At 46.3% G+C, this 19,241-nt stretch overlaps 1 protein-coding gene across 1 annotated transcript; it reads left to right on the top strand.

The window, feature by feature from the left end:
* Nucleotides 1-337: 337 nt before the first annotated feature.
* On the top strand, nucleotides 338-5,865 carry LOC142421065 (keratin, type II cytoskeletal 4-like). The gene is made up of 9 exons (XM_075525525.1): nucleotides 338-796; nucleotides 1,639-1,853; nucleotides 2,180-2,240; nucleotides 2,917-3,012; nucleotides 3,617-3,781; nucleotides 3,868-3,993; nucleotides 4,272-4,492; nucleotides 4,832-4,860; nucleotides 5,387-5,865. Exons 1-9 carry the CDS (start codon nucleotides 338-340, stop codon nucleotides 5,863-5,865), a joined length of 1,851 nt encoding a protein of 616 aa, XP_075381640.1.
* The last annotated feature ends 13,376 nt before the right edge of the window (nucleotides 5,866-19,241 follow it).

The following is a 19,241-nucleotide window of genomic DNA, read 5'->3' as shown; positions in this document are numbered from 1 at the left end:
CAAAAATGTTTGCTAAACTATAATTAGCTTAAGTTAGGGGAACACTTCAAACCGTAATATATTCTAAGCCAACTTGCAAACAGAGCACTTTTAGATTCCTTTTTATTTCCTCAGTAGTTAGTATTTGCTGGGCTGTTTTGCATTTTGAGGAGCATTTATTGCTGCCAGGCAAACCAAACCCTTAAGCACTTTAAATTAATGTCCTGATCCTATCAAGGCCAGCTTCCCAAACGTATATAAGGGGTAGCATCCCTGTGTCACTTCAGTGGGATCTCTGTTCCTCTCCTGCAGAAGAGCTTCCCCTAAACTTTCATATTCCATCTTCAAATAAGCCGCGATGAGCAGACAGGCACCTACAGTGAGATCTGTCCTGGGACGAAGAGGCTTCAGTTCAGCTTCGGAGATTTGTGGTCGAAGCTACGCCGCCTCTGCCTGCCAACCTGTCCGATGTGGAGCTGGTGCCTATAGCAGCAGGAGTGTCTGCAACCTGGGTGGAAACAGGAGAATTTCCTACGTGAACGGGGTCTGCGGTACTGGATGTTTTGGAGAGTTCGGCTTCGGCGGCATAGGCTACGGTAATGTTGGAGGAAGGGTTGGCCTTTGTGGCCCCAGGGGATATAGTATTGTGAGAGGTTACCCCGATCGCAAGGCTGATGGCATCCAAGGTATCTGCATTGATGAACGGCTTCTGAAGCCCCTCTGTGTTGGGGTCGACCCACTGGAACATGAAATACGCTGTCAGGAGAAGGAACAGATCAAGACCCTCAACACCCAATTTGCCTGCTTCATCGACAAGGTGAGTGCAAACCTGCTCTGTACCTGCACTACTTTGAGAAACATAAAACACAACCAACCTCCTCCAAAACCCCAGTCCAGCTCGTGCCAGGAATCACTGAGCTGGGTCCATGCAAGGGTCCAGATTCCCACAGAGCCATGCTGGTTCAGAGCGAGATCTTCAGTACTGGGGAAGGGCTCATTTCAGCCACATACCAGTCCTAGTATTTGATGGTGTTTGTATCGTGGCCACGGTAGCACTGGACTTTCTTGCAGGTGTCTCCTCTCTGGACGGCCTCAGTTCAAGGCTGGATTTCTCATTGCAGCATTGTTCTAGCTCAGCTAGAAGTTACAGCCCTGACGGGCTCATCTTTCTGTCCTGTGTTAGACCCTTTCCCCCCCGTTGTCTTTAAATATAGTGACTGTTCGAAAAACAGTCCTGAAGGCAAAGGAGGTTAATCTTGATTCAGGCAACTAAATGTTAGATATCTAAGTCTGAGATGTCACCTTAGGATCCCGTTCTAAAAAAAACAGAGACAAACAGGTTCCACCCTCTGGGGACTCAATCTCAATCTCCTAAAATACATCAGAGGCACCATCCAGAGGAGCTTTATTTCTATTCATTGGTGAGAAAGGCAGATTCAGACATGTGGCTTTTAGATTTCTAAATAATTTAGACATGTGGTTTCTAGATTTCTAAATAAGGGCAGATAATTTTATGATCATCGTGGCATATCACCTCTCACTTCCCAAAAAGCCTATTCTTATACCTGCAGTTTCACAGTGAGAGCAGACAGCTAAACCAGGCGTCGAGTTATTGCATTCATCTCTTTATTTGAAGAATTGCTATATTTTGGCCTGCAGGTACGATTCCTGGAGCAGCAGAACAAAGTGCTGGAGACCAAGTGGGGCCTCCTGCAGCAATACGTCCTACCAAAGAAAGGGAAAAACCTTGAACTGTACTTTGAGAATTACATCTGCGACCTGCGGAAGCGCCTGGACTGCTTGCTATGTGAAAAGCAAAAACTGGGCAGCGAAGAGTGTGCCACAAGCCAGCTGGTGGAGGAGTTCAAGTGCAAGTAAGGACCCTCAGGTCTCCTCTAGCTGTTGGCATTTTACTTCTCCTCTAGTTCATCTCAGGCAACATCTCCCAGACATGTGGCACATCCCCTTTGGGGATGTCACATTCTTCTGTTTCGCTTGCAAACTCTTTGCATTGTTAATGTTGTTCATGAAGAAGCTTCTGATCTTGGGATGGTCTAATGTTTGGTCTCCAGACACTGCTCTTGCAGTGCCTGATGGCAGTCTCTGAGCAAGCAAAGGTTGTTATTTATTCCTGATGGTTAATGCCTGTGTGTCAGATAGTATTGCTTGGCTCAGCCCTTTTCTTCTCCTTTTCCAACAGATATGAAGAGGAAATCAACAGGCGTACAACTGTGGAGAATGAGTTTGTGGCACTCAAAAAGGTGAGAAGCTCAAAAATACATGAACCATTATACCTATAATAGGTTTATTTAGTGTAAAGTTTGGCTGAAATAGTGCAATATTAGCAAATGCCTGGCAAAAGTGTTATAATGAGCAGAAGGAGGGAGGCCTGTAAAGAGGCACAGGGTCAGAAAAAGAGACAAATGCAAGTAGAAAGTAAAAATAATGTATCCTCAAAGCTTACATCATCAGCACTACTGCAATACTTTTGTTACCCCAAGCACATTCTTGAAGTGTAGTGGGAAGGTGTGTCTGTGGAAGGGGGACAGAGTGGGAGAGGTCACGCTGGAATACCCGGTGTCTAAGACGCTGGTTATTTTCTGACAGTCTCTTCACATCCTTTATACTTGGACATGAGAAAAGCAGAAATCATTTGAACAATATTAAAAAATTATGTTTAAATACCCATTAGTCAATTCTGAGTTTGCAGCTAGGTCCTAAGTAATAAATAAACAAACTAATCCCTGTAAGTCATGTTGGAATGGTTTTGTTTTCCTTTAGGAGCCACCAGGGCATCTTGACTCACCCTCTCACACCTTTCTGCTCTTGAAATCTTGTTGGAACTTGTTTCTGTTTTATTGGCGCTGCCTCTGTCTTCTGTGTGTTTCTCCAATGTTTTCAGCGAGATTGGGCTGGAACGTGTCTCCTCTCTTTCAGGATGCAGACTGTATCTTTTTGAACAAGGAAGAGCTGGAGGTGAAGGTGGATCTGTTAAGAAGGCAGTTGGAGTTGTTGAAATGTGTGTTTGAGGAGGTGGGTTTCTCTGGTCCGTCCCAGGATTTTGGTGGTGCTCTCTCATCCTTCAGGCGCTCCAAATTTCTACAGCTTGAAACCCCTCCTGGACATGTCTCATCCCAAGCCCTGCATACTTGAAAGCATGGAAGTACAAGGTTGATATAATATTAACATGATTATGCGGGAAATAGGGTGGTTCCTCCTTTCTTAATGCAGCTCCAGGTATGAATTGGCTGTGTCCTAACTCTACCCCAGAGAAAAGAGATGCGTCTGTCTAGTTACTCCGGATTGCAGTTGTCTGATTAGAGCTAAAGAAACTCCCAGCTTAATCCTGTCATTAACATCAGTAAAGCAGCTGAAGATGACAGGATACCAAGGGTTAAGTCACTCAAATTCCTTGCCCTTGATGTGGGCAGAATTGCTGCAGGTCAGCATGCAGGTCAGCAGCTGACATGTGGCAACTCATCCAGCAGGGAGGATTTTTCTGCTGAGCCAACCTGAGGGACATTTCTTGACTTGTTATATCCATCAGCTGAGCAGTGTGGCTCTTTGTCCCAGCCCTTCCTTCACTACAAAGTCTGAGAATTGCTAACAGCTGACTAAGCTATTCCCCAACCTGTAGGAACGAGCTCAGGTAGATCGCCAACTATGCGACACTTCGGTCATCGTGAAAATGGACAACAACCGGGACCTGGACATGGAAAGCATCATCAAGAACGTTGAATGCTGGTACCAAGAAATAGCTCAGAAGAGCAAAGAAGAAGTTGATGCTTTCTATCAAACCAGGGTGAGTAAGAAGCAACCTGGGTGTGTGCCTGGCAACTTAAGAGGCTGCAGGTCAAAAATGACGATTGTCTTGTTTCTTGGTTCCAGTTTCAGGAGCTTCAGGATAAGAGAGGCAAGTATTGCGATGATCTGCAAAGCAACAAGTGTGAGATTTCAGAGCTAACCCGGATGATACAGAAGCTGCAGAGTGAACTGGAGAATGTGAAGAAGCAGGTAGGAGAGGCCCATTAGCGATGTTTCCAGAAAGGGCAATGTCTTGGAGGACAGCTCAGATATGGGGGAGGATGACGCATTGGCCTTTAGTAGACTTAAGACCTGCTCTAGGCTGTAGTCGGAAAGTGTATAGTTGAAAAGTGGATAGAAAGAAGGGACGCTGGTGTGTTTTTTCTCTGTTTGCATTTGGAAGAGAGGATTAATCCAAAACCAGAATGTCCAGGAATTAGGAAATGAAGCCTTGAAGACACCTGCACTGTTATCCTCCCCTCTGACAGGTCTCCTGCCTGCAAACCTCCATTTGTGATGTTGAGCAGCGTGGGGATTGTGCCCTGAAAGACGCCCGGGAGAAGCATGTTGAGCTGCAGAATGCCCTCCAGAAGGCCAAGGATGAGCTGGCTTGCATGCTGCGGGATTACCAGGAGCTGCTGAATGTCAAGCTGGCCCTGGATATTGAGATTGCAACATATAAGACTCTACTGGAGGGTGAAGAGAGCAGGTGGGTGACAGAAACCTCGTCCCTTTTCTCCTGTATATCAGAGGCCAGAACGATTCCAGCTCCCAAGTTTTTTGGAGCCTACAAGGATTTTGCAGCTCCAGGATCCTCCCAGGCTCACAGAAACTGGGGCTGGAGAGATGGCTGGAGGCCATACAGGCGACCCTTGTGCCAGTAAAAACAGTTCCTGTCCTAGGGATAGTCAGACGTGTTACAACAAGGGATTAAGTGGGCTGGATGTACGGCTGGAAGTTATGAGTAACGTCAGGTTTCTGGATGTGCGTGCAACTGGTTAATAGGATAACGTGCATTTCTCTTCTCTTCTCTTCTCTCCCCTAACAGGATATGTGTGGGGAACCCAGTGAGCGTGTGTAAGTAACCTGAAGATTTTCAGCCATGAGGGTTTCTCATTTTAGAAAAGGCAGTTTATGGAGCAGCATTATCTGTCTGCCCCAGCTCCCTCTGCCTCTGCCTCCCTTTTCCATTTCAGCCCAGGCTGATTGTTGGAGGTTTAGTCCCAGAAATCTCAAATACCTCTGAATGTAAAAAAAAAATCAGCTTTTGGATGGAAGGGGGAAGGTCAAATTCATGACCTTTTTCTACTCTTGGAGGCAACAGCGAGCTGCCCTGGTGAACCTGCCAGGCAATGCACTGATGTGCATCGAACCTGGGAAAGAATATGCCACCAGCCAGATGAGCAATGTGGGAACTGGGAGGATCTGTGAGGGGATGTGTTGGGACATGGGGGAGGAGTTGGAAGGAGCAGGGGCTCAGATACGTTGGACAAATCTAGAGGAAATCAAGTTTGGTCGGTTCTGTCACTCATGAAACAACTTGCCTTGTGAGAGTCTTCCAGTTTTCCTCTCTAAATAATTAATCCTGTGGGCTGTCTTGCAGCTGTGGTCAGCAGTGGCTACAATATCCCCGATGACTGTGGGATGCTGGCTGCAAACGGGGCTGTGTGTGCCTACAGCTCCCTGGGGAGACGGTCCGGACGACACAGCTCCCAGAATGGAGGATTCAGCTCCCGGAGTGCTGGGATCCACCCCAAAAGAGTCATTAGCTCGGTGGCCAAGCAGTGTGTCCCAGAGGTGTATTGCCAAGCTGGAGCGGTCAACTGCAAAAATGGGGGATTCAGCTCCCGCAGCGGGGGGTACCCAGCCCGCACCGTCATCAGCACGGGAAACGGGGGCTTGAATGCTAGGATGGGGGCTTGCCAAGCTGGTGGGGTGGTCAGCTTCGGAAACCAAGGCTGCGTCATCAGACAGCTGGGGGGCTCTCCCGTCGTCGTTGCCAACAGCCCTGAAGTTGTGGGGTGCAACAACGGCGTGGTGGGGGGCTACGGGGTTGTCAGAGACCCGTGCGTTGTTCCATAGGGCCATCAGTTGGGGAGGTGGCACAGCCAGCAACGTCGGAGGGCAACGCTTAGACACGCAGTTCCTACCACTGAGATGATGCAGGATGGTTTCTCTGCCCACTAGTAGCAACATTTGTCACCAAGCCCATTCCCACATTTATTAGCATCAGATATATACCCCACCAGGTTATGTTTTCAGAGTCCCCAACCCTAAAGACACATCTAGCAAGCTTCTCCAGCAGGTGCTCAACACAGTATTATTTCTCCGAGTTCATACTGTCTAGATTATCACAGCTTTAAGGGTTTGCGTGTTGCACTGCCTTCTTTCTCTGGCTTTTCCCATAATGAGCAGATTCATTAACAACGTTCTTCCTTACAAGACACCTCTTTTTCTTCCAGCGCCTCCCAAAGCATTTCAGAAAAGAGAGTGATGATTTAACTTTCCTAGGAGGCACTGCAAAGAGCGCGCTCCCCTTTTTTTTGGTTTGTTGTTTTTTTTTTTTTTCTTTTTATCAAAGAAGAAACCCTGAGCTGCAAATTTGAGCTTAAATTTTAAACAAGGCAATTTCAACTTTCAAAGCACCTGCTAGTTACACTGCAGCCATAGGCTTTTTGTGGAATTTGCTTACAGATGAATACGTAGTACTTTCATTTGCTTCTGCATGTTAGGGGTGGCTAGTTCAAAGCGTGCTGATTTTTAGAAGAGCTCACCCCCATCCCCACCCCCGAAATGCCAAGGGAAGTTATTGGTGCATGAATCTTCTGAGTTGACATCTTGTACTCACATAAACAGAGCTTCTTTCATTGACTGCTCAAACTTCCCAGCTTTTCACTGCACCTTCAATAAACTGCATTGAAAGTATGTGGTTCGCCTCTGAATTTTTCCATAGATGGTATTTAAAGAAATTACAAAATGGGTGAAGAAGTGCTCTTTCACAGTCTACGGGGGGAAGAAAGGACCAAACAGATCTTTTGATTCTCTTTAGGCAGTTTGGAGCATGGTGGGACTCAGATGCCAGGAGAGTCCAATCCTCTTTTTTCTGTTCTATTTACCTCCTTATATCACATCACCTATAAGAAATTTTATAGCCCAAGTAACAACCGATATCAAAGATTGCCAGAAACCCCCAAAATAGTTCTGAGCATTGTAAGATGTCCTCTACAAGTTTGCCAGCCTGTAGCTTCATTCATTGCTGCAACCTCAGAACAACCTCCTTGTTTGATCCTTCCGTGTCACAGCAGTTGAATGAAGATAGATGCCAAAACTGACCTGGGCTCAACGGGCTTGTGATCAGGGCTGTGCTCTGCCAGTCACATGTATTTCAGACATAAAAACCTTTGCTTCAGTGGTGTTAGGGCTGACAAAGTGTGACATCTACTCTGTATGACTTAAAAGGAAAAGGGATAAGTTATGAAATCTCTTGGCCATAACAGGGTGGGATCAACTTTGTCTTAGTTTTGAAGTCTCCCACATAGAGCTCAACATGTGAGCTGGTTGCTGGGGGCTCATTTCATGGAAAGAAACCAACATTTCCATGGGGTGATTCATCTGACCAAACACAGGTGTCTAATTTAGCACGAAATGCATCAAGCTCTAGACTCTACTGACTGCATCAATTAGAACTCTCCTGGCTCTGCAGGCAGCCCGGGGCAGGGGTATTAGTGCAAATGGAGACATCACCATGCGAGACGCCTGCATGTACTCAGACAAATACACCCTGCCTGTCATCTGCTGGATTTGCAGACGCTATTATCACAGTGAATTTCTCCCTGTCTCCAGCACATGAAGAATTACAGGTCACGTGGCACCACTAATCTCCCCGCTCTCACAGGGCAAAATTCTAATTGCAACCTAAAAAAAGTGAATATTAAAGACTGACGCGAGGAAGAAGATAAGCACCTTCGGGGAAGGGCATGAGATGCCATTTCTATGCTAAGAGTAGAAACTGTTTCATCTAACTTTGACCATATGCATGTCAGACTCTGGTTAGGTGAGGTGGACGGTCCTCCTCCTGAGCTCCTCTCTCAAACGAGGAAACCCAGTTCAGCAGTTTATCTAACTTTTAAGTGGCTACAATTAGATGAGATGGAGCCCATCCAAGGTGGGTAATTTTGCATCTGAGCTTAATGCATTCACCACTTGCAAATGTAATTTGGAAAGAAGGCAAGCCCAATGCCTAGAGTCCCTGCTGAGCCATTAGGCAGCTCCGGTTAATTGTCTGAACGTCACCGATTCCCTGTGCGGTTTCAAGACGTCACTCTGGGCCAGAGCCAGGTGGCATGCACAGGATGGCTGTCCAGGAACCACTGTGGCTCCAAGTTTGGGTCTTCCTTGTGGCTATGAGGAAGCATGGCCATCCCTTCGCAATCCATAGGCAGAACATCTCAGCTTGGCTTTGTTTCAGAGGCCACGTTTTGTTTGGTTTTGCTGTTGCTAAAAAAGACAGTTGCTTGAGAAAGAGAAGGTGGAGAAAGCCACAGCTTTGGGACCTGCTGCTGGTTGAGTTGACCAGTTGGTCTTGCCCTGGCTTGCTCTCCCTCTGTGGCCTGGCAAAACAGGAACTGGCTTTGCATGACTTCCCAGCCTCAAAGGGGTGAAAGCCCAGCAAACCCTAGGTTTTCCAGAGCTTTCCCCTCCAGACCATTAAAGTCGGGACAGCAAGGTGTCCCCAGATAAGAGAAGACACAAGCCCGGGCTGTCGGTTGCAGTGCCTTGTCGGTTGCAGTGCCTGCAGTGTCGGTTGCAAGAGTCACCCTCTTGCTTCAGGGGTGAATTGCAGACAGGAGTCTAAAATACCTTCCTAATGTTAGCAAGGGTGACTTCTCCCATCCCAACCGAGGAAGAAGTAGGCGACTGCCTAATTTCAGTGGGAGAATAATTATCTTTTAGTGGACTGAATAATAGAGAGAAGAAAGGAAGATGATACTACCTCTTCCAAAACAAGGGCAGCTCCTTTCCTCCTCATGTTTGGGCCAACACCCAAATATTCTTAGCTATAATTTTAGCAAACCAAAGAGGAAAATGAAGGCTGCATTTATTTTTTCTCTATGGCTACAGCTGAATGGGCTAGCTCTTAAGATTTTGTCACAGTAGCAAAAGGAAAAGGTTCATCTCAAATGGTTTTCAAACTATTCATTAAAGCTTGTATTACAAGCTCAGGAACGTTTCCTGGTAAGTGATTGCTATTTTTCCTTCCCACATTTTTTTTTTTTAAATCTTGAGGATTGTTCTGACTATTCTTTTGTTCTTCTTTCTAACAGCCATTATCTTTAACAAACAGTTGTTTTAAGTTGGGGAACTGGATTTTCTGTCAGCTAAAAATAACCAGAGAAAACCTTTTGAGAATTGAGAAATGTTTCCATTCAGTTCTTTTAGTAAAAAAATATTAATGGTTTAAAAATACCAGTGCAGCAATTTTATTCTATGAAATGTTTTGGTTTTGATGTTTTGGCTGACCAATACAAGCACTCCAAGCTAAAGCCTACCACAGACAAGGAGATGAAGAAGAAAGTGGGAAGAAGCAAAGCCATCTAGACTAAGTGCATGGTCCAGGTCTCCTCCATCATCCATGGGGACAGATGGGCAACTCGGAGGGTGCCCCCTCCAAAAACAAGCATGTCCTGGGTGTGTTGCAAAAAAGAGCAATATGAAGACAGGGATGACTCTACTCCTGTGTCGGGAAACCTCCTGCAAATATGTCACCACCCTTTATAATCAGCATTTTCGATTTCAACCATCCTGCCCAGGATGGAACACTTCTGCCATAAACTCATCTCCAAAAAAGACAGCCTTATCACACTGACCCACTCACCCTGAGCTTAATTTATAGACTAGAAAGGGTGACTCACCTTTTCCTAAAGCATCTCTCTGCACTAAATACACCGAGACAAGAACGTGGGAAGAGGAGGAAGAGGTGGGACTCTTACAGGAACAGAGAGAAAGTAATCTCCGAGAAAGTAATCTCCAAGAAAGTCATCTCCATAGCGTGCCCCTACAGTACGAGGCAGAAGAGACAGCACAACCACAGCAATCAACTGAAGGAACACGCTTCGCAGTAAATATTTGAACTGGTAATTAATCTGAGTGGAATACATTAAAGAAGGAAATGTTCTCCGAGCCAAGATTGTAATTTAAGCTTTTTCACTTGCTCATTATTCTCTCTGTGTGTGTGTGATAGTTACTATAATGTTTTTTCATGTCAAAACCAGATACCAATTACCACTAACCAAACAAAACCATGCAGGCTCAAAGACATTTATCTCATCCAACCATGCCCAACATAAGGGATATTTTCAAAGTCTGCCACTAGACGTGCTCTTTCCCTTCCTGCTCTGCCCCTTCCCTGCAGGGAAGGTGCCTTTTTCTTCTCTCCCTACCTGGAATGAGCTAAAGATGCAACCTCTGCAGTCTAGCATTGGACGATGGGCCTTTGCTTTTGCCTTTTCTGCTGCTTGTGAGCTAAAAAGGCTTCAAACTCATTCAGCCTTTGAATCAGTAGCAACAGCAAGAAATGTGAACAGCTTTGCTGGAACAAGGACCCCCTTTGGCCCTTGTGCAAGTCTGTGGAGACCTTGGTGGTGGACCACACACAGGATGCAGCGAGGGTTGTACAAGATGTGGAAGTACGTACCACAGTTTTGGCTTTAAAGATCTCAGCGACTGCAGGAACCCCAGTGAGTGCCGAAGGTCTGGAGTTTATAGCAGCAGAGGAGCTTGCAGGATGAATCACGGTGACGGTGATCCTGGTCCCACTCATTCTGCAAGCAGTGAAAACAGCCAAAGCATCAGCATAGATGAAAGCTCCCAGCAATGGTACAGCTCCGGGGCTGAATCATCTGGGACTATGAAATACATAGGTAAAGAAATCTCAGGAGCAAATCTGCCTGCTTTGCTGATAAGGAATTTTGCTTTATTCTGCGGTGATTTCCTTACAGAGCCAAACTGGGAAGCCCCCAGCCAAATTGGAAAGATATGGTTTGGAATATCCTACTTAAAAAAAAAGAAGAAAATAAACTTGTTTAATTTCAGCTTTTTTATCCTAGGTGTTAAAAAAAAGTTTAACTAGGTCAGAATTTCCTGGAGGAAAGAAGTTGCATTTTTGTGGTCTGACGTAGATGTAGATTTATTGCATTTTTTACCATTACTCAGGGAATCATTATCAGGGATCATTTGCCTTTTTTTTTTCTTCTTCAGATATCCAATTTTCAAGCTATGTATCCAGCACCCAGAAAGCACGGTGGTTTTATTTCCCCTTTCTGATCCCTGGACCAAACGAGATGGCCTAGCCGTCTTCCTGATACGTTGCTTTCTGTTCTTTAATGAAGACACCATTCACTATCATCATGACTATATTCTTGTTAGTACTAGCACGCAGGGTAGGCAGCCAAGTTGGGTGTTTTGTGGCTGCACAGATGGGAAATCTGAGGCTGTATTATTTTCAGCCCTGCATCTGCAGCCCGAGGAAGTGGATAGACACTTTGCACGGCAAGTGGGAACAAACGATACCCAGAGAGCCTGCCACAAAGCAGATTGTGGATAAATACAGGTAAGAAATTAGCCAGTAATTAGTTCCTCCTGTGAACACTCATTCCTTGCAGCCAGACGGCTCCACAATCCACATTATATTCAAAAGCAAGTTGTTTCTTGTGATGTGGTCAATATTACTAACGGGAGGGAGAGGGAAGCTTTTAGTCAGAGTCATTTTTTTTTTAGTCACTTGAAAAGGGATGGATCAGGGTAGGAGCAAGATATTCTGGGCTTGTGGTCCAGGCTCAGCATGTGGATGTAGGATTCTCCACCTTGTTGGGTACAAGCAATATAGGATTGTGCTGGATCTTTCTTGCCTCTGCTTGATACAACTTCTTTCCTTTTAAGGTGATTTTAATGGAAAACCATCAGTTTTCTTTGGATGCTTCAACTCAGCTGCACTAGAACAAAGCGAATTTTGGACCTTTCTGTTTGGTGGCCAAACCAAACGTCTGGGTAAATTCTGACCTGGCTGCCCCCAAGAGGTTTTTTTCTGCCTTTGGTCAGGATTTCAGGGTTTTTCTCCTACCTCAATAAAACCTTTTCAGGAGGTTTACTCTTCTCAAAACACCGGCCAGGAGATTTAACTTTCCTTCTCCACTTTTTCTAGGCTTGTGTCATTGAGGTGGCTCGAGGAAACTCCTAACCGCAGACAACATGATCTGCAAGTCTACTTAGAATAAACGAAGGGAACCCAAACCCAAACCAGCCATGCAAACCAACTGGCTAGTTGAGTGTGAACTGCTCGGTGTCTGCATGGGGCTGGTCCTGCGTCGGCTCCTGAGGAGCTGGACGGTGCACGCCATGCCACAACAGAGCCCCGCGGGGCAGGGCGGATTTGTTGAGGCAGGAGCTGGAATTGCTGAGATGTGTGTTTGAAGAGGTAGCAATTCCTCCCTTTCTGTCCGCAGGGAAATGCAGGTTATGTTTTTTTCCTGGAAACACCCTCATCTTTAGCACAGCCCAGTTTAGCGTAGACAGCGTTGGGTTTCGGAGCTGGACCGTCTACTTATCCAACATATTCACTAATAGGGCTTATGTGGTAGTTGCATATGGGAACAAAAATCCCACTGATACTCTTCAGCGTTCAGGTGTTACCTACATGGGGAATCCTCTGTCTATACCCAACGCTCGTTGGCCATGGTCCAGTTCAGTGGGTGGATTTATCCTTTTTCAGGATTAAAGGAGGCTTGGTATATTCTTCAGTGATGAATCACTCCAGGTCAGATTTTAGCTGCAGGATGAAGACTCCCATTATACAATTAGCTCTGCGTTTCCCCAAAAGTGATGCAAATGAGGGGGAATCACTCTGGACTGCAGCTTTTTTGCAACCTTTAGGCACAAGATTTGCGACACCTCCATCACTGTGAAAATGGACACCCCCTGGGAGGTGAGCACCATCAGAAACCCCGGCACTGAACAGAGCTCAGAGCAGACATCAAGGCTTTGTGCCATGAATGAAGGACACATCAGCTGCTGAAGACCATTGCACAAGTGCAACCCCCAGCTCTGGAAGAGCCCAAGTATTGACCTAGGACAGTGTATTAAACAGGATCTCTGCTAGCTTTCTTGAAATGGGCTATTTTGTACAAGAGAAATTAAATTAACAATGTTATGTGAAGAAAGCAGGCAGGTGGAAGGGTAAAGCATAAAACCCTTTTACATTTTAAGGTGCTCTTTCAGTTCCAGGGTCAAGGAAAGAGGATTCAGTGTAACAGAGAAACAGGGTCTGAACACTCAGCATCTGAGACCTCCGGCTCTGGAGATGAGACCATGAGCTTGCCCCGCAGTGCTCTGCTTGTGACAGTGATGAAGGGTTTGGGTGGGAAGGAGGTGCTAAACCTCTGCAGAGCAACTGGCAATTATGCCAAACCCAGTAGCAATCTCATAAGCAACTGGTTCTCTTTATCATATACTCTTGGAGTAACTTGAAAGAAGGCACTCAAAGGGGGTATGACGCTTTGGGGACAGTGCGCCTTGGGTGTCTGTCAGTCCTTAATTGAAATGAGGACAACGAAGCCACAGCTGTCATGCTCAGTAATTAAAGGGAAAGTAAAGCCACCCGTCCGTCCTTTGACAGGTAGCCTGTCTGCAGACGGATATTTGCGATGCTGAGCAGTGTGGTGACAGCATTTGCAAAAACGCCTGGGAGAAAAAAAACATGAAATGCTCTCTACGTTAAGCCAAGGAGGAGCTGGAAGGCCAGGTGTGCAATTATTAGGATGTCTTGAACACCAAGCTGGCTTTCGGTCACTGAGATTTCCACATGCAAGCCATTTCTGGATGGAGAACAAGAGAGGCAGGTGCTTAACACTCCCTGGTATCACACGCGGTGCCCAGCAGGCAGATTACCCCATAGGATATTCAAGGAGAAAAAGCAACCACATAATAACAAGAACAAAGAGAATAACAAGGCAACACACCGATGTGTGGATGTTGCTTCAAGAAATGAGACCGGAGTTCCCCAAATGAATCTCCTCAGTGTGTGTATCCCCACTGAGCGGAGGAGGAAGATGGGTGCCTGATTCACTCAGCATCACCTGGGTGCAGAGTTAAGAGTAGTTGTTAAATGAAATAGTCATTTCTAAGATCCCACTCAGTGCAGTTTCTTCTGAAAGTTGCAGATTTGCCTAATAACGTATTTCCTTTTATCCTCCAACAGAGCGTGGCCAGGGAGTCCTGTTGGCACAGCTATGAAAAATGTATGATGCACAGGAAGATTTTCTCTTTTCCATTTCTCTGTGCCATTTCTGGCTTTCTTTTCCAGTCACTGAGCGCTGGGTTTTCTTGCAGCGCAGGTTCCCAAGTCTGGTGCAATGGACAGTGATAGTGGCCCAGCTGGGTTTCAAACTCAGTATGGGCACATCTCTGGCCATGGAAGAAAGAGTTTCCTAAAACAGGAGATTTAGGTCAAGAAGTGAAGAAATCCACCTCAGAAACACAGTGAAATCAAAGCGTGACTTTGCATCTCTGAAGGCGTAGTGATCTTGCACGCTGGAGGACATAGCTGCGGCAGAGGAGCATTTAGCTTTGGGAGGAGGGATTACCAGTCCAGAGGTATAATCATCACTGTTGCTTGCCTTTATCTCCCTGAATGTGTGGTTTGCTAGCAATTCAGAGAGTTAATCCCTGGAAATGGAGGTTACAACCCTGCAGGCTTGCTGAGCTGGGGAAATAAAGACTGTGGTGCCCAATGTTTGAGCTGGCTGCTCTCCAGGGCAGATAGCACTGGGGCTTGAGGTAACTTTGGAGCAGGTGTTTCTGAGTATTAGGGCTGTGATGAATAGAAGTTGGTTGCAAATTCCTCTAGGACAAATACTGCTCTTTATCTCTAGCTAACCCAGTGGATACAACCATAATACAGAGCTTATGCACCAAGCCACCACCTCTGGAGTGACGCGTTGCGAGTTCTTTGCGTGTTGGTGGCAAAATGAATCACAAAAGTGACGCCAACCGTTCATTAAGATAATAGGTACGTCCTCTAGAAGCTATACCTTCTGTAATCTCCTTAATCTGAGTGTCCATCTGGAAAGCTTAATGAATAGGTGCTCATAAACACGGCATTGTTATTTGTCCTGGTTTGTATTTGTCCTTTTATTTTGCTGAGGCTGGTAGCCGCATAGATACCACCTCTGCTCTTGGATCGTGCCCCCACGGCCCTGCAAAGTGTGACTCCTTGTCTCCGGGTTCTCCTGCACTGGTGACTTTAGAAAACAATCTTTTGCTTGATGATACCAAGCTCTCTCATTGACTATTCATGGAGCCCATGCCTCTAGCTTCAACTTGGTGACTAGTTTTCAGGTAGCTGAATTCAGGTAAAAGGACTCCCACGCTAGAAGTGTTTTTATTCTTTTATGTTATCTCACCTGCCAAGTCATTTTTACAAGGCTAGTAATAGGGTTTGCTCTCTACTGAGCACGTCTCCTTGTCCCTCTCAGCAGTGATGCTTTTTAATTCAACGCGGCACACAGAGATCGTATTGCTGATAAAAGCTCTGTGTTCTCTGCTCTGCTGCCAATAAACTGCACGCAGTGTTTGTCCATTGTCTCTACTTCCCTCTTTTTTTTAAGAAACCTTTTATAAGTTTGCAAAATTAACTCTATTACATGAACCACACACACTGAACAGCTACTTTCTATGGTCATTATTATATACACTCATGTGCACACACAGACATAGATTTACAGACCTATCAATGGGAACTAGTTGAAATTCAGTGGCTGAATTTCCCTCCTCCCACACTCTCCCCTTTCACTCAGCTGCTGGAGGGCATCTCTGGAGTCCCTGCTTGGCTTAGCGCATGAAGGAACATGCTTTCTGGTTAAAAAAATCTGTATCATAGAAGAGAAGAGACAACTGTCCCGTGAAACGGTACAGGAGCATTTCCAACCTCAAAATCTGATGTGGTTCTCACTGCAGCTTTTTACAAGGATTGCCCGTCTTTCCCCAGAAAAACATGTTCAGTGCAAACCTCGTGTCCTTCCTTGGCATGCGGTTGCTCTGCCTCTGCAGTGGCAATTCCCGGTGCTTAGTCCTGGCTGTTGTGCTTTCATCATGACACTGCCATACCAATTCCACCCCATTACTCAGAGCCCTAATAGTCCATCGGCCCCGAGTGTTAGCACGAATTTGGTCAGATGATGCAAAAGTACCTTACGAATTCCTATGCAAAAGAGGAATGTTACAAAGGAAGGGGGTGGACACCCGTGGCGTTTGGTACGAAACCTATTTGTCTCTTGCAAAATAAGGTGGTAAATAAGAACTATGAAGGAGAGTTTCTTGGCTTAGGTCACCTGGTAACACCATCGAAACAGAGATTTAAAAAATCCAAACAGGCTGCCTTGTGCTGCTGCTGGCATCCTGCCTACTGCAGTCAAACATCCAGAAGTCACAGAAGCTCTGTCTGAAAGATGCATGCAGCTCCGCATTCAACACCCAGGTTTTCCAACACACGAATAAAGAACTGCCCAGAATATGACACAGTTGCCCTGAATGAAGCACCTGGATTTTGCCGTCAGGGCACCAAGCGTGGCCAGTGCATCACAGCGGACACAGGCAGGGCAGACATCCAGCTCTGGGTAGTAGGTAGCTCTCCATGTTCCTTGCATGAGACATGGCCTTTGGGAGCTACACTCTCTTCTGCTTAGCTACTGCCGTGGTACCCCAACACCTTCTCACCAATACTGGTGATGTGACCGACACTGGTCACCCACAGTTTATTATTGTCCAGCAGAAAGACTGCAGAAGGAGGGTAAAAGTTTTGGCAAGGTCTTATCTAGAAGCACTGCGAATGCAGATGGTGCATATGGGCAGTGACCATCGATGCTCTGGGAACAGCCTGGAAGGAACCTCAGGAATTATCTTGTCCATCTTTTTGCCCTAAAGCAGCATAAAAGCTATGTAATGGCCAGGGACAAGCCAGGCTGAGGGTGAACGGCTGCTGTGGAGCAAGGTTATGGGGAGGAAAGCAAGGTGCCCAGGGGCGATGGAAGGAGCCCAGACCATCATCTCTACCCTGGTCCCCACAAATCCACCATCTGCTTTGATGTGGGAGCAGAATCAAGTTGTAGTTAAGAGACTGGGAACAGCCACCTTTGGACGGCTGGACCCGTGAAACCAAAGGGAGATGTCCCAGGGGCCTCATTAGCCATTTTAATGGCGACTTCATGGTCCCTTTTGCAAGGAGCCACAAAAGCTGCCCAGCCTGCAGGGAGGGAGGGAGAGCACCAGCACGGCCAAGCCCTGCCAACCCTGTTTTCTCAGGAGAGGGTCTTAAAAAGTGGTTTTCTCTCTGGGAGAAAGCAGGCTTGGATGGCTGGGTTGTTACAGCTGGAATCATAACAGGAGGTTGGAAAAACCCCTAGGCTCTCCCTATCTGCACGGGTGGCTTAACAGGTCCCAATTTAGTAAGGTGCTTAAGCAGAATTAATTTATCCTAATGCATCTGGGTACATGTAAATCTCAAAGGCATAAGCCTCATGGAAGCCACCACAGTTCAAGGCATATTTAGGGCCAAGGACCTCAGGGGTTTCCCCGGTAAATCCGGGTGCAAGCTGCTGCTTTAAAGCTTTGCTCAATCCCATCAGCCTGAAAACAGCAGTTTCACCTCTTCCTTATAAAGAGGAAGGTTAGTCCCTTTCTACAGCTCTTCAAACACTATCTGATGTGCAATCAACCAGGACAAAGCATGGAGACATGAAGAAGGTCTCTACGAAGAAGGCATTTGCATCCGACTTGAGCCAGGGCTGTGCATGTGTATGGCCGATGAAATAAAAGCAATTGCAATCCTTCTCTTCAGAAGACCAAATCACATCAGAATGTTTCCTCCTTTGAAGCTGATGTAACCAGTGCTCAGGGCTTCCACCATGTGACTGCGAACCGGCTTTGTGAAAGCTCAGCGGATGGAAACCACAAGCGCTGCCCTGAACCGTCTCTCTCTGATGTGCAAGGCTAGGCACCTGAAAGAAGCCACTTCTTACGGCTGCGAGGAGGAGCCGAAGGTTGAAGTGCAGGTTTGTTGCTTTCGATCCGCAGGGAAACAGCCTGGCAGCACGTCGTACGTAAGAAGGGCTCTCAGGGCTCGCAGGTGGTGGAGGAATGTGGATGGTTGTCCCACGAGTGGCATTTTCCCTGCTTTCCAACAAAACCAGGGGCTTGGAGGGTCCACAGCCCTCGAGTGGTGCCTGTATCACCCATGCAGCACAAGGCACTCTACAGTGGGCAGCCAAGCAGAGATATGGAGGAAAACAGGGACCTGATCCAAACCAGATCCAGGTTTCTCACAGCTGGAAAAACCAGTAAGTCACTACCCTCAAGGATGAAGGGCTGTGTCTTTCTTGCCGTGAAAAGGAGCTGGAGTCTCTCCCTGTGCTCCTGCTGGATGGGAGACCTCGGAGCAGTGGCTCTGGTCACCATCCTTGGTGCCTCGTCTCTGCCCCACTGCAGCAGCGTCAAGCCAGCGTGCAGGGCTCAGCCATGCAGAAAGCAGGACCACAGCCAGTTGTGCCACTGATGGCCTGACTTCTCCCTGCTTTTCAGCTTGCCCATGGTTATGCCCACCTGAAGAGTTCATGAAAGTCATGTTGTATGGACCTACCTAAAGGCTCAGTGATGCTTTAGCCCATCCATGAATGCCCTGTTCCTAGGCAGTGCTCCAGCTTTGGCTTCAGAGCACGCACCCAACTGTCCTCCACACTGCTTGCACCAACGCTTCAGCACAAAATAAAATAACTTTCCAAAATAATTCTCCCTTTCACTTACTAGCAAGAGGTCCCAGTGCTTGGATTATCTTGGGCAGAATGACACGAAGGATGCAGGGCCCAAAAGCTCGTTTGCTTTTTCCAACTATCTCAATCTCACAAATGAAAGTACATCTCATTGCAAGGTGTGCATCCTAATATACTCGGACTGATGGAGCTTACAACGGAACTACTGCATGATTATAACTGCATACAGTATCTTACAGTTCACTTCAACCCACTATGAGACCTGTAAAAAAAAAAAAGGAAGATCTTTACCTAGCGAGACTCCACAAATATTCTAAATCATCATAATTCCTTTACATTATTTTTAATTCAAGACAACCTATTTCAGGTTTACAACAGCATTGACTAGGAATCCTCCCAGAACCAGTTAATTTTGCCCCAGCAAAGATGCAAAGACTTCTTAGGGCAAGCCCTGCAATCACTTGTGATTCTGTGATTAGACCCCTTTGTTAAGGCAAAAAAGGAACTTTATTTGTTTCCAAGCAAATTCAAAAATCTTTTTAAGAATTTTAATTAAGACAGTACGGTACCTTCTCATTAACAGATATTACTAGAATAATTTAATGTCAAATAGGTGTGTCACAGGAATACGAAGAGAAAAGT

Source organism: Mycteria americana, chromosome 26, assembly GCF_035582795.1.
Source record: "Mycteria americana isolate JAX WOST 10 ecotype Jacksonville Zoo and Gardens chromosome 26, USCA_MyAme_1.0, whole genome shotgun sequence".
In the NCBI taxonomy this organism is placed as follows: Eukaryota; Metazoa; Chordata; class Aves; order Ciconiiformes; family Ciconiidae; genus Mycteria; species Mycteria americana.
The sequence above is the reverse complement of the archived record's forward strand: the minus strand, read 5'-3'. Positions and strand labels throughout refer to the sequence as shown.

Coding starts and splice junctions, on each gene's coding strand:
- LOC142421065 (XM_075525525.1), top strand. CDS start 338: ATGAGCAGACAGGCACCTACAGTGAGATCTGTCCTGGGACGAAGAGGC. Junction 1,854..2,179: donor GTGGAGGAGTTCAAGTGCAA/GTAAGGACCCTC, acceptor CTTTTCCAACAG/ATATGAAGAGGAAATCAACA. Junction 3,013..3,616: donor TGAAATGTGTGTTTGAGGAG/GTGGGTTTCTCT, acceptor CCCAACCTGTAG/GAACGAGCTCAGGTAGATCG.